The sequence below is a fragment of the Columba livia genome, chromosome 7, assembly GCF_036013475.1.
Source record: "Columba livia isolate bColLiv1 breed racing homer chromosome 7, bColLiv1.pat.W.v2, whole genome shotgun sequence".
NCBI lineage: Eukaryota > Metazoa > Chordata > Aves > Columbiformes > Columbidae > Columba > Columba livia.
In genome coordinates this window covers 6988160-7002423 of record NC_088608.1, presented here as the reverse complement: position 1 = coordinate 7002423, position 14264 = coordinate 6988160, and the positions used below count along the sequence as shown (strand labels likewise).

General features: G+C 36.6%; 1 protein-coding gene across 1 annotated transcript in view; it reads right to left on the bottom strand.

Annotated features, from left to right (window-relative positions):
• DARS1 (aspartyl-tRNA synthetase 1) overlaps positions 1-14264 on the bottom strand; it is a 41079-nt gene that overhangs the window by 8884 nt on the left and 17931 nt on the right. Inside the window, exons 5-8 of the mRNA XM_065070335.1 lie at positions 11417-11519; positions 10097-10177; positions 9591-9650; positions 1918-2029 (exon numbers count right to left, since the gene is read on the bottom strand). Coding sequence (XP_064926407.1) covers positions 1918-2029; positions 9591-9650; positions 10097-10177; positions 11417-11519 — 356 coding nt within the window. The remainder of the gene's footprint in view (positions 1-1917; positions 2030-9590; positions 9651-10096; positions 10178-11416; positions 11520-14264) is intronic.

Genomic DNA, 14264 nt, shown 5'->3' with positions numbered 1-14264 from the left:
CAAAGGTGAAAAATAAATCAGAAGTAGAATGACGGACTATTGGCCTGACATTTAGAGATCAGAAGACTGTTCTTCAAAGCATATTAGAGGAAAAAAAAACCATTTGCATCCACTAATGTGAAGGGAAGCAGCTCTGTCAAACACTGTATTTCAAATCTGCAAATTTAGTTGGGGTAGTTTAAATTGTTACTATTCCCAGCCGTCCTTTGCCTTAGGGTGAGAAGAGCATAGAACCAATGCTTGTACCACCACGTCTACCTGCAGCCCAACATTTCTGTGGAAACCAATCTCCATCAGTGACACAGGTTTCCAGGGGTTAACTGCAGAGGTCGAGATGCAAGACCCTGTTTGGCCAGGACCATCCTCTCTAACTGAAGGCATAAATACCTCCCAGAGCCAAAACTACATTTACCAGAGGACATCTGCCAAAGGTATAAAGCTGCTTCTCAGTTTGAGGCAGTTTTCATAGAAGGTTCCCTTGAGAGAACAGGAACCAAGATGCATTTGAATCCCTCAGTGCAAACTGCCTACCAGAACCACCAGCTGAGACACTTCACCTTCCCATTTCCCAGAGTGTGATGAGAGTTTAGTTGCCTAACTTGCTAACAAAAGCATGCCAGAGAGAAAGATTAGTTAATGATCTTTGAAAGTTCAAATGTTAAGATAACCTTAGGTATAAAGTACTAACTATTATTATTACTAACGATTCCACTGAGATTGATCTTTTCTTTCATTACCACTACATTTCATTACCCACTGAAATAGTTTCAGTGGATATTTACTGTTAGTTTGAATACGGGTAACTTTTAAAATCTCAAATCTTAGAACAGCTACAATATTTAAATTTGAAGTTCAGTATGGATTGCATTGACTTAGTTATTTTTATAAAACATGATCTCATTTAAACAATAGGATGCTTGCTTGCTTGATTTCCATGGTACGCTGCACAGTAAGAATAACACACTTCCTCAATGGTCCTGCAGAAGTAAACTGCTTGGGAGTCTTTAGTAGTTCATGCTGTTTCAACTGTCCCTATAGGAAAAAGTTTATCTCATCTTATATATCAAGGATATTTTCCATGTGAAAGAACAGTTGTTTACATGTATTTTGTTTAAAAGCCCTTTTTATCTCAATCAGGAGCTGCCTCCAAAAATATAAATACAGAAATATAACATTGAGTAGGCAAAATGCATGCACGTAATGAATGAATATACAATGAGAATACAACAAATATTCTGCCCTGCATTTTCCATGTCATGTCTTAGCAGCATCAACAAAACCTCAAAGAACACCAATAAAAACATCCATCAGTAAATCAATTAATTTCACTTTTGAAAACAACACAGCAGATCAACAACAGAACTAGAAGCAAAATCTACAGTTCTAGACTTTTAGTCGGGCTGAAGCTGCTATGTCACACTTTCAGAAAAATGATTTAGCCACCTTCTATTCAGCCATATGCTCGTTGCTAAAGAAGTGACGTATTGTATATAACGGCATCATCTTTCATACCATGATATGTTTGTTGTAACTTCTTTATGATGGAAGCTGCTTTTAATCTAAATTAGTGTGGGGTTTTTTTGATACTGGGAATGGAACTGGCAGTACTTACCATTGAAAACACTGATCTGAAGAACAATACATATGATGAGACATTTGTATTTAACCAAATAAAAATTTTAAATGCACTGCATATAGATGAGATATATATATAATATTTGCCTTGTCATTCTTTTAACATCCAAAGTCAGAGAAAAGTAAAGAACAACTTTCATACCTGCCAGAAGTCTGCTATGTTGCATCTAAATCAGAACTTTATCTTGTTAAAATCAAAACTTAGTAAATTTTTGGCAGAACGGTATGCTGAGCAACAGTAAAAGAAGCAGACCTGTAGCTGCTGGATCACATATACAGTACCTGAAATGATTTTGGGAGTCTGAATTTCCACAAATCCCTTGCGAATAAGAGTTTCTCGGAAAAGCTGACAAATACCAGACTGAAGGCAGAAGATTGCCTGACTAGTGGAGGTCTATAAGAAGAAGACAAAATAATGAATCCTAGGTTAGTTTTTCCTGACTCTATTACTTTTTCTGGACAGCTGAAAGGATGAATCTCTTCTCTTAGGAACTCCTGATTATTGTATTTGCCTTAACAGAGAAAAGTGCAAATCAGTAATTGTTTATTACACAAAAAGAAACAGGAAAGGAAACAAGACAAACTCCTAATTTCAATTCATGGCATATTCAGTTATAAAGGAGGCAATTCTACATTTAAATCAACTCTACATTTAAAGAATTACTGATCTATGAGATGTGCTTCTGCAAATAAAGGTTTTATAGTAAGAAATGGAATAAAACCACTAAACCTATTAAAAAGCTTTCAGCACAATGAACTAAACGGCTGCAGTATTACACAGTGCATGATAAAAGCAAAGCCCTCAATAACTTACATAATGTAGAAATGTTTGTGTCTATTAGAGGCTACCAAATGCAATGTTTTTCATGTAAAACCACAGCCACATGTTAACCATATACAACACTGCCACAAAAACATCCCAAAAACAAGGTTTAAACTCCCAGCATTTAAACCTGTCCATGCAACACGCGATGACACAAACTGCAGTTCTCCTGTCTTTTCAAAATGTACTTGAGAAGTACATTTAGCTGAAAACAGAAGTAGAGTTAGCCAGAAGGATCATCATCTTTTTGTTTACGTATGTGACACAGTTAAGCTACTTATCTGGTTAGCAAATACCTACGCTAAATGTTCCTGCAACACTCTTGGGCTTCAGGGTGAAGAAAAAAAACCACCCTTAGTGAAGGCTGAAAACACTGCAGTACGTCAGCACCGCACCCATATCTGATTTTGTGCTTGCAGAGTTCAAGACCTGCCAGTGAGCAACTCAGAAGCGCACATAAAACCCAACGAATTCTTGCAAACAACTAAGAGACCAGTTCTTCGCGACAATCTGCGTCACAGCGCTGTTTACTTCTGCTTTCTGAAAGGTACCCGGCTTTTCAGTTAGGGTAAGAGCAGCCTTGTGGGCTTTTTCACATGACTCCTACCAAACCACAAAACAAAAAACCCCCAACCAAAACAAATGATACAAGCACCTAAATTTAGACAGTCAGTCAGTAGGTATGATGAAATAAAGCTACAGCTACCACCTCTGCAAGATAAAAGAGAAATCTGCAATAATACTGCAGATCTGGAGTAATTTGGAGTTATTTGTAGTTTTAGCTGACTGATAAAATATCTCAGGAGTATAAGTGGTCGAGACTATGAAACAATGGCTAGCAGCTCTCGCTGTCTGATAGCATTAACCACAGCCACTACTCCCACTACTTTCAAAATGAAGGAAATGAGGTTTTGAGCAACAGTTACAAAAGTACCCTCAAACTTTTTCACCTTTTTCACATGGGTCTCTCAGAATCAGACACTTGCTAAGACTTTGGCTGAGTTCTGCCTATAATTTGGCAGTGTTATATCTAAGCACTGGGGTGATTCAAAGACATTCTTTTTTTTTCTTAATCATCTCCTATTTAAGAGGTAAAAGATATTTTCCAGGAGATCACAACTGAAACAGTCACATCTGGGTTTACCAATACAGTATTTGATAAGCTAGACAAATTTTTCAAATATGTAGAGAGATAAAAATGTGTAACATCTCTTTAAAGAGGGATAGTAACATTTCCTCCTCTACCCTTCAGATGAACCAACATCCATTTCATGCCAGAGCAGGTAAGAATGCAGCCCTAAGTCGTACAGTCCGAGGAAAGAGAGAAATGGTTGCTAAGCCCAATCTGAAAGCAATTACTTGGTCTGACCTGAAAGTGTGCACAGAAACACAGGCAGTCAATAACTAACACACTGCTCCACTAACAACAGCACGGCAGGTAGTAACTCGTCCTGGCTTCAGTGAGGATGCAAAGACTCTGTCCTCCTAATCCCATCTACAATGATAAATTATGCTTAAAAAATAGTTATGAAAGCAGCCAAATTCATGGACCTGGACACTGAAGCTTTTATTTAACTACAGACCAAGGAAAGAACAAGCAGCAATTCCCCATACCTCAAATTACATCTGACAAGACCACTCTTCTTTCTAGCAAAGGTCACTGAGTTTCAGTGCCCATTCATTCAGAGACTGCCAACAAGGATAACCGCTCAGAATTTGTGACACTGCAGTCACCTGGTAAGAATTTAACAGACCAACAAGATACTTGAGATAAGCCTAAAGAACTGCAACTGCCAACGTGCAGTCGAGGCAAAGGGATGACCTAAAAGCTCTATGTGCCACTAGATCTTTCAAAATATTTTAAATATGATTTTGTCTCTGCATGTGGAGCAAAATTTTTCACATTTAATTGCATCTTTTGCACTGGTATGATGTTTAAGACAGAAACAGAGTGAATTTATCTGAAGAAAATCATTCAAGCAAGCTGTTATCCTGTCTTTAAATCAGACCCTGGTATGTATATTACCATGTTTGGTACAATGGTAGTTAACACAGTTACCTTTTGAGCTACCACACTTAGGTTCAACACAGCAAACTAATGACAGAGACAGCTGTCAAAATGAATTGATTTTTACCTTTGCCTCGTGAAAGATTCTGCCACAGCATTTCTTTCCTGTAGTGCTTACTCTAACACGAACCCTTCCACATATATATTCACATACTAACTGAGACTATGGCAAAGACAGTAAATATTCCTTCAAGAGTTACGCAGAAACAAACTTACGCCACATAAATGCTGTTGCAGTCAACAGTGTTAATGTTTTAACTTGGTCTGTGGAGTTGATTTTACAGGAAAACTCGTTACTTTTAATAATCACCTTTGATACTGGCAGCAGAAAAAATGTTTAGCTAGCAATCTGAAATACAAGTTTCAGTCATAAACTCACTCTATTTCCACCCATGTGTTTAAGTGCCACAAATGAAAATGTTAATAACAATAGAACAGAGTGTATTTTAACACTATAAGCAATATCATAAAAAACAATTACTACGTTTTATTCAGCACAAGCTGCAGTGTTAGAATAATCACAGCCACTTAAGATGCCAGAGGCCAACAAATGTGTTTCAACAGAATTGAGGGCAGTTATCACCTTACGTGATCATATCTCAGAGGTGCGACTGCAGCACAGATGTGCAAAGTTAAGAACTCTTCTTTTTACTCTCATGTCAGCTGTAGAATTTGTCCCACTCTCACCTCAGTTTTGCTTTTCTATTCGCCTGCTGTAACCACCTATCTTCCACCATAAACAACCACTAAATACAGAAAGTAGGCTAAAGGGAAAATAATATAATCTATAGTATTTCAAGTAATATACATTTTAAAGAAAGTAAACGATTTTGCAACGCCTCTGCTATATACATGAGAAATGAAGGTTTTACTAGAAAATAGGGTTTATGTTCAATAACTTTTAATGCCAAAGTGACAGAAGTCAACTTGTGTTCAAATTTCAATATTACTGACAGTACATGTAGAAGATATGAACATGAAGTTCATTGTCTAAATGATTGGCACTGTGTTATGTCTTCACTACAAAATCACTACCCACAATAAAACAAACTGTACATCTGCTTGTTCATTACAGCTTGAATTCAGTCAGGAAAAATACAGCTTTTGCAATGAGCAAATTGAATTCAACGCAATGAAGTAATCAAGTATTATGAAAAAAACTGCACTGAGATCAGTGCACAGTTGAACTATCACATAACATGGTCTGACATCCATAAACTACTGAAGATACAGTTTAACTTTTATGCTCTACCCTGAGCAGTTTGAACAGGGTAATATTGATCCTGAACAGTCTATGCTTTGGTCTCCACAAGCTGTGCATTAGCAGACACAATTATAGCATCAGGACTGCAAACTGCATATAATTCAAGTTAAATTTGGACAAGTTAAATTTTAAGATAAAAAAAACCCTGCTGGACATCAAAAATAAGCCAGAGCAAGCACATCAGTCAGGTCCATTGTTAAAACTTGATGAACCTGAATGGATTTTTTTCTTCAGAGGAAGACATACTAGGAAGCAAAACCCAAAACTCAGTATTTCACTTGTGGTCTTCGTTGTTTTTCATCTACCACAGATCTTCATGAAATATGGTTTCTGTAGGTGTTTTTGCAGACATGGGAAGCCTATTCATCACAATACTTCAGTTAAACTTCAGAAAAGTGAAGATTTAAAAACTCAATCAGCGTTCCAATTTGCCTTTTTTAATTGTTTTGATAAAGGAATGGTAAATCAAACATCTCTAGAATCAACTGTTTTGACTTTCATTAAGCTATCATGAAAAACAGGTCAACAGTGGTTTCCTCATGGTCACCTGTGGTTATGTGAAAGAATATCTGGTCTATAAAAGGTCTTATCAGATCTTGTCTCTGCACTCACAATCTTTCCACTCCCCCAGCATGTGATTTGTATTTTATGAGCTAAACCATCAGGAACAGATTCATTCTTCCTCAGTCATCATTCCTTGGAAAGGATTTTTAAAACACCTGCAGCCTAAATATTAATAATCACCATCTTCCCTCCATACATCAGAATAGCAACTACAGCAATACCCTGGAATCTTGACATTTAAGTACTTCCCATCCCTAACATCTAAAAACCTACCAGACCCCTCTGCAAGATCCTTGTTAGCAACCAAAATGCAAGACTGTTAAAAATGCAGTACACTATTCAGTCTGTTTTCACATGGACACAAGAATGGATGTCTTGCAATCTTTATAGGATACTTAGCATATTACGTCTCCACTAATGTAATTTCCTTATTACTCTTCGCACTCCTTCTACTGCATCATAATCAAACTCTCCTTGGCACATATCAGAGCTGCATGGAATAATGCTAGTTTGGGAAATCCAGTCACTTTCATTCATGCAATAACTGAGTTTCACAGCTCCACTTTATCACAATTTGGCCCTATCCAATGACCTCATTGGTTAATCACTACTTAAAAATAGTTAAACCACTTAACTACTTTAAAGACTGTACTGAAATGAAAAAAAAACAATTTTAGTTCCATACTAAGGACTTTTTAATAGTCTGAGTCTAGCCAAGATCTAAGGATTTAGTTTCTTAAATATTTCTCCAAAAAATAGTATCTCTATTTTTGATGTTTGATGACCTCCTTCTTCCTTAAAAAACTGGGGCACCAAGGAAACCAGAACTACATGCACCTGTATCTGTGGTTGGACTTCCTCTCACACTTGTAGGAACAGATCATCACAGCATCTCTGTTAGAAATATTCTTGTTAACAGTTCTTCCCTGCTGCCCTTGATTTGGTTTTCCTAGAGGAAGACGTATGGGAGAGCAGTGGCCAACTATGGTTTCAGATATCCCTCCAAGTTTTTAACTCACCATGCCTTCTACTATATATAAGTACCTGTATTCTCACTGGGATTTTCCCTTTCTCCATTAAATACCTTTTCTGTTTATTCAGCTTTCCCTTTAAAATAACAGGTCAAAGTAACACATAATTATTTAGAATCTTCTTTCACATAAGCAAAGCTCCTGTAGAACAAACAAAGCAAACTCATGAATAGGCATGAGCCCAGTGTTCCAAAATAATCTGCTTTTGTTTGGAAACAAATAATGAAATGTGCAACAGAAAAAACACACAGAAATGTGACACAGTCAAAGACAGAAACTCTTCCTGTCCATAGGAGGAAGGCAAGATAGATACTTCAGCCTAATCAAAGTAAAGCCGTGGCCAGCTTACATCCAGCCACAGGCACATGCAGAGAACTAGACTTAAGGCACTGAAGTACTGAGATTTGACATTTCATCCTTCCATCAATTTTGTAAAAAGTTACACCAAATTCCTGTTCAGCATGGAGAAGCTGTTCAGAACCACACTGCAGCAGCTGTTGGAGCAAAGGAGAAAAACAGCTTCTGCAGAAGGCAGAGGTAAAGCTCAGACCTCAAAACAAGGTGCCAAACACTGCTGAATAAATGGTGTACCACAAAGGCTGGGACACATAAGTTAGACAAGGTTATAGCAACATCCACTTAGCCCACCCCTTTCCTTTCCATCTCCTGTGTTTACTCTGGCATTACTGTCTTTCTTCTTCCATTACTATATATCTTCTTAGGTTTTACTCTGCAGATGCCCCCATCTGAATTACAGCCAAGGATACTTTTACGCCATTATTTCTGGCTAGTATTTTTAACCATTATTTCCCTCTGTATTATTTCTCTGTTCTCTTTGGGGTTCACGGTTCTTTCCAGTTTATTATACAGGTATTTCATTAATTTAATGGATTTTCTTAAGTTTCTCTGGAGTGCTGTTGAGTATTTTTCTTCATTACCAGAAGTTAAAGTAAAGCTTGCACTCCAAGCATCCCAGATTTCTCCCCTCAGTTTAGTACACTGCCTTACCACTACCATAAGCCGATGATCCTTTAAATTATTTTCACTTTCAACCATTAGTATAGAATTCTTTTCATCAAAGGCTTAATTTAAGACACAGATGAAGAGACCAATATGATGAGATACTAAGAATCCCGAAAAGTAATCACAAATTGAAGTTTCTCAGTATTATACATAAGGTCAAGAGAAAAGCAATTAACTTTGTTCCAAGTAAAACAATTTTCACAAGTAGTTTTAGTTGCTGAAATAAGGAGATCAGATGTTCAAGTGCTTAAAGCATCTCAGTGCCAGAACTTTTCCAAATCTTCCAGTAAATAACTAACTTTTATGTTTTATTTCCCAGGTCCATAGATTGATTTACTGAGAAATTGCTATTATCAGAACTTTGAAGGCAGTACTAGATACACCATAAAAATGAGCTAAGCACACTCTTCATTCAGTGAAAAGTTAATTACAATTTTATTGTGGAGAGCCAAATATGGGAAAAGACCAGAAAGCCTCATGTCAATATGAATGGTTAGTGACTTACACGCTTAGTGTTAGTTGCTGTTTCATTAAGAAAAAGAAAAGTGATATGAATGATTTAGTAGATAGTTTTTTGCTGCTAATCAGAAAGAGAAAATATTTTTGAGGTATATGAATTCACAGAAGGCTTTATCTCTATAACCTGCATGAAAAAAGGTGTTTCAGTAAAAAAAGAAGGAAGAAAAAAGATATGAATGCGGTGGAAGAAACAAAGAGAATGAGATTGGTATCGTGGCCTAGTACAATTTCACTTGCAAGACATGCATTATAGCATCTCAATTAGACATTAAATTCAAAACTTTCATCTTATACTTCAAAACTGAGCTCTTACTACAGTTTTAGAATATCAAAGATTACATTTGAGAAGAAACAGTGTCTCTAAATTGTCTCTATTTAGTCATCTTTGACACAGCCCAGATTTACATAGCCACATGCCAAATACTAAACAGTCACCTTTAAACTACTAAAATAGTTCTTTCAATAATGTCAGGAAAGGTGAACGTTTGGGATAAAAAACCCTGTGTTTTCATAGTGTCACTCACCAATGGAAAAGTATGTTGTTTATTTTTCCTTTGGCCAACAATACACTTGCACCAAATCTACAACTTTTATTGCTTCATGGGTTAGAAATGTAAACAATAAACACTTGCAGGCAATCATGCAATGCAGCATGTTCCTTACCCTCAGATCAATGACTCTGTTGTCCAGTCTTGTATCTTGGTTTACAGTAGCTCTTCCATCCTAAACAGTTATGCAAAAATACATAATGAATACATACACCTAAAAAAAAAAAGAGAGAGACAAAAAAAACCATCTTTGGCTAAAAGCCAAGAGTTACTTCTAAGTTCAGTACAATTTTTAGATTATTCTAGAAAGAACATACAGCAAATTGACAGCATAGCAAAGCTTAAGGTGTAACTTCTCCCAGAGTTCCCATGCAGAACCCACCTATGAGGATCCACAAGACACACACAAATGATGGCAAATGCTCTGGTTTTGACCTTCTACTGCAGTTCAGCAGAGATCAAAGCTATAGAGATGTCTAACACCATTCTGGATAACATACAGGAAGTAAAATGCAAGCCTAATGAATCCCCAAATCACTGCATTAAGGAAGTTGCGTGGCTTTCATGCTTTTATTCAATTACAAAGACAATACAAAGTATCTGAGGATGCAAAGTTTTCACCTCCTCTCCTTCCACTTCTGGTCGAACAGCATCATCCAGCTGTAAGGGCAGCCGGGGTTCAGCTAAACTGATCACATAGATCTGAAATTGAGACAGGAACAGAAATAGCATGAGACTCAGCTCAAAAGGAGGCGTGATTTACCGAAGGGTATTTCTGACATAGACTTGAAACAGAGTTTGCATACGCTGCTAGCTGGAAGACTGTGATTTTATTCAAATACTTGAGACACATGGGTGCGTTCTCATGACAATACTGGAAGTGCATGCTTCTATTTTCCTTTTGAAAGATTAAAAATATCCTTTTCGCTTCTGGGAAGCATTGAGCTGACCAAGTACAAACTGCCTAAGGGACGAAACTATTGGTGTGAATGTCGGGTCTGAAACTACTAGATTTCAAAGTTTTAAGTTTTGATTCCAGCAAAATCATCCTGTTCTTCTTGTGGTTAACGTATTATTTTACTTATCATCTGATTATACTTGAAAAAGCCATTTCAGATTGAAAATTTATCAGGTACCTAAAATATAATCAGAGAATGAAAAACACCTTGTCTTGCCTCAGTCTAGTCATAGGTGCAGTAAATTTTATATTCTTTCACAAAAATCAAGCATATTATAATCTGCTCATATATTAAAACATTTTCCAAATCTGCAGATTTTTCCCAATGCTGTTAGCTAAAATTTATCTTACTGCTATAATAGCCATTGTACTGTACTCCTGAGGTGAATGCGTTTCAGCCGTATTGTAGGCATACAGTTTGGCTGAAAACCTTTAGAAGGAAAGGATATTACACAAAGGTTTAAATATGCTTTCTATTTAAAGAAATTATAAAGTTGCACTTCCTCCAGCCCTATTAGCACAAGCTACAGGAATTTTAGATTTCAAGAGCTTCCATACTGTTAAGCCAGTGCTTTGCTTTTGCTAAAAGTTACGTATTCCATTCCATTGTACTAAGGGGAAGATTGTAACTTTCTGATAAAGAAGAAACTTCTGAAAAAAGCAGACTTTTTATTACAGTATCTGCTGCGGTTAGGAATCAAAAACTAGAATTACAAGCATTCCCAGCCAAATTGTTCTCATGAGATACTTTATTTTACTTGGTGCTGTAATTTTCATGGCAGATAAAAAGAGGGAATTCAAAAAATCAAATCCCTTCAACCAGAAATGTTTCATGTTTACATATGATATACTGAAACTTGTAGTTCAAAGCAGTTTATTTCTCTGGTGACTGCGTATTGACAAAGTTCATACATGTAGACAGACAGCTGAGATAGATAATCTCTCAAACAATTAACCAATCCTAGATTTGCTCAAAAAATTACCCTTTGAACATGAAGCTCAACATCTTGCTGAGTACAACCTCCAATTTTCTGATATGCTTTCCTCACAACGCCTTCTACATCCACAATGCTCTCTTTGTTGATGCTGTCAATAAAGATAGGATAGGATAGGAGGGTTACTAAATTTCATCACTCACAGCACCAGACTCTGTACTGAGCGCTAGGACTGTTTCAGTATATATATACATACAGTATATATATATATATATATATATATATATATATATACATACAGTATATTTCATGTACTGTATGGATTGCTGAAACAACAAAACAGAGTTAAGGATTTAGGTAAAGTTAATTACATATATATATAATAACTGAGTAATGAAGGATTTGGCTAAATATTCCCAGCCACAAGAAATTCAAACTGGGATGGAAGACTTGGGAAGGAAAGAATTGTAATTAAGCTTAGTGCTCACTCGTTCTTTGTGTGTATACATAAAGTGACAAGTTGCATCTTTCTTGTTCTGGGCCACATACACTCTTGTATGTGCCAGCTGATGCAATTATCTGAAAGACGTGTCTTAACCAGCAGAACAACGAACTGAAAGGAAGTTGTGATGCGGAGGGGAAAATCAAAACTGATTGAGCTTGTTTAAACTACATGACTTGTTACTGAAAGATGCAAGATGCTTTTAAGTCATTTCTCTACGACAGGAGACATCTTAATTGCCCTCCACTAACAGTCACTAATAGTACGTTAAAACACCACGCAACATCTTGAAAGTCTTCCAAAAATGCGGTATAAAGTATGTGTGCTATAAACAAACAATAACAAAATCCTCAGGAGTCATAGGTGAGAAAATAATTTGTATGACCTGTTTTTATTTAGGTATTTAAGGTACTGGACTTGAAACCAGTAGTATTCTGCAGAGAATATCACCCCCACTGGAAATATATTTTCACTCTGTCTCTTTGCTAGCCTGCTTACAAAAGGCCAAATATCAGAAAATATTTCTTTCCTTTTTATGAAAAAGCAGGGAAGCAGCAGGCCCACAATTTAACTGCAAATCATAAGAGATGAGCGAGGTTGTCATCAGACAAGCTGCCCACTACTGAACTCAATAAAGCAAAGAGCAATTAACAATCAAGTTTACAAGGTTGAATTCTTTTTTATTAAGACCCCATGCCCCAAAAAACCCAACACACAAACCTCATAGACCTAAGCTGGGGGGTGGTGAGATAAATACTTCTGTGCACAGAAGGTGTTCCCGAGGTGCAGTAACCCCCAGTTAAAGGGGGTGAGGACTGAGTAGAAGCAGGTACAAGCTACTACTGATGGTAACTACAGTCCTGATCACTGGCATCTGCTTTGTTTTTTCTAGTACCACCCGCGCTATGTCAGCCTAAGGCTGTGAACAAAGCCGAGGTATTTTAGCTCTACAGTAAAACCACATAAGAAACTTCTCAGGATTGAGAAGCTTCTCTTTAGAAATACTTATGTTTGGAATTAGTCATTCTCTCACAATTTTAAAGTGGGATTTACCCAGCTAAACAGTTCAGTTTCTCTTTTTAGCTGATGAAGGGAATTTAGCTTTCAAAGCCTGAGTGGTGTGACCCAGAAACAGCTGAGATACAAATCACCAAGTGTTGCCAACTGTGACTGCTTGCTTGCTCTGCTTTCTGCTGTTCCTGGAGCATCCATATCAGCCCCAAGAAAACCTATGTGAATCTTCCATCTAACCTGGGAGAAACTTTTTAATGTTATAAAGCTCAGTTCACATTTAAGTTATTCAACCAAACTTTTTAATAAAACTTGTTGGTTTTGAAAAAATCTGATGATATTAAAGTAACAGTGGAAAATTCAAGCATCAAAATTCTCCAAACGTAACAGCATCACTGTAAGTAAATTACACATAACTAAAAAAAGCCAAATTTGAGCATTTTAGTTGATTACACTACTTCTTTGATGGTAATAAGTTCAGGTGATAGAACTCATTGGCAGCTGCTCTAGAAGTTATGGAGACCATAGTGCTCCATATGCTTGACTTGCTTAACCATTAGATAATTCCACGTACTACATAAAACTTGTGAATAGTAGGTTTTTCTGGTACATTTACACTTAAAAGAGCTACAGTTGCTCAAATCACGAACAAATGACTGAATTTGTACAAAGCAGAGGTAGATAGTAGGCCTTAAATCAGAATTTAATTTAGCTAAGGGTGAGCTTCATCTCCATTATTTAAGCAAAGGCATGAAATACAAGACAGACAAGGAGAAATGACACTAAGTACTCACAAGTACACCCTCTTACAAGTTAGTCTCTTTAAAACTCCTTAAAAAGACTGAGGCAGAAATGACAATGCTTTGGATGAAATAGAATGTGATGATAAGAAATGCACAGAGAATACATCATGCTAAAATAGTATTAGGTGTCACTATATATTCCCTTTGCTTTTCAAATAAGTGAATGTCTAAAAGAACAAAAGTTTTACTCTTGTACTAACTTATTTTTCCCCCTAAATAGTTCTCCTCTGTTTTTCATGCTTCCTTTTTCATGTCAACATTTTGGCAAATGCCCAGAAAACACTACTAATGACACAAATAGCAGTGTCTTCACTGAAAACATACGTTTCTAATCTGCTGAATAAAAGCCCTCTCACTAATAATTGCAAAGAAAAACAATGTTTTAAACTCACTGAAGCAAATTCTCTGCACTATGCAAAAGAAAAGAGTATTTAAATGTTAATGTGTTGTATGAGGGATTAATTATCAGATTACTGATCCCATGGCTGAGAACTGCTGTTAGTGAATTCGTTATAGAGCTTTGATCAGACCATGCACAGGATTCAAGCTATGCACAATGGTATCAGTTTTAAAATACAGG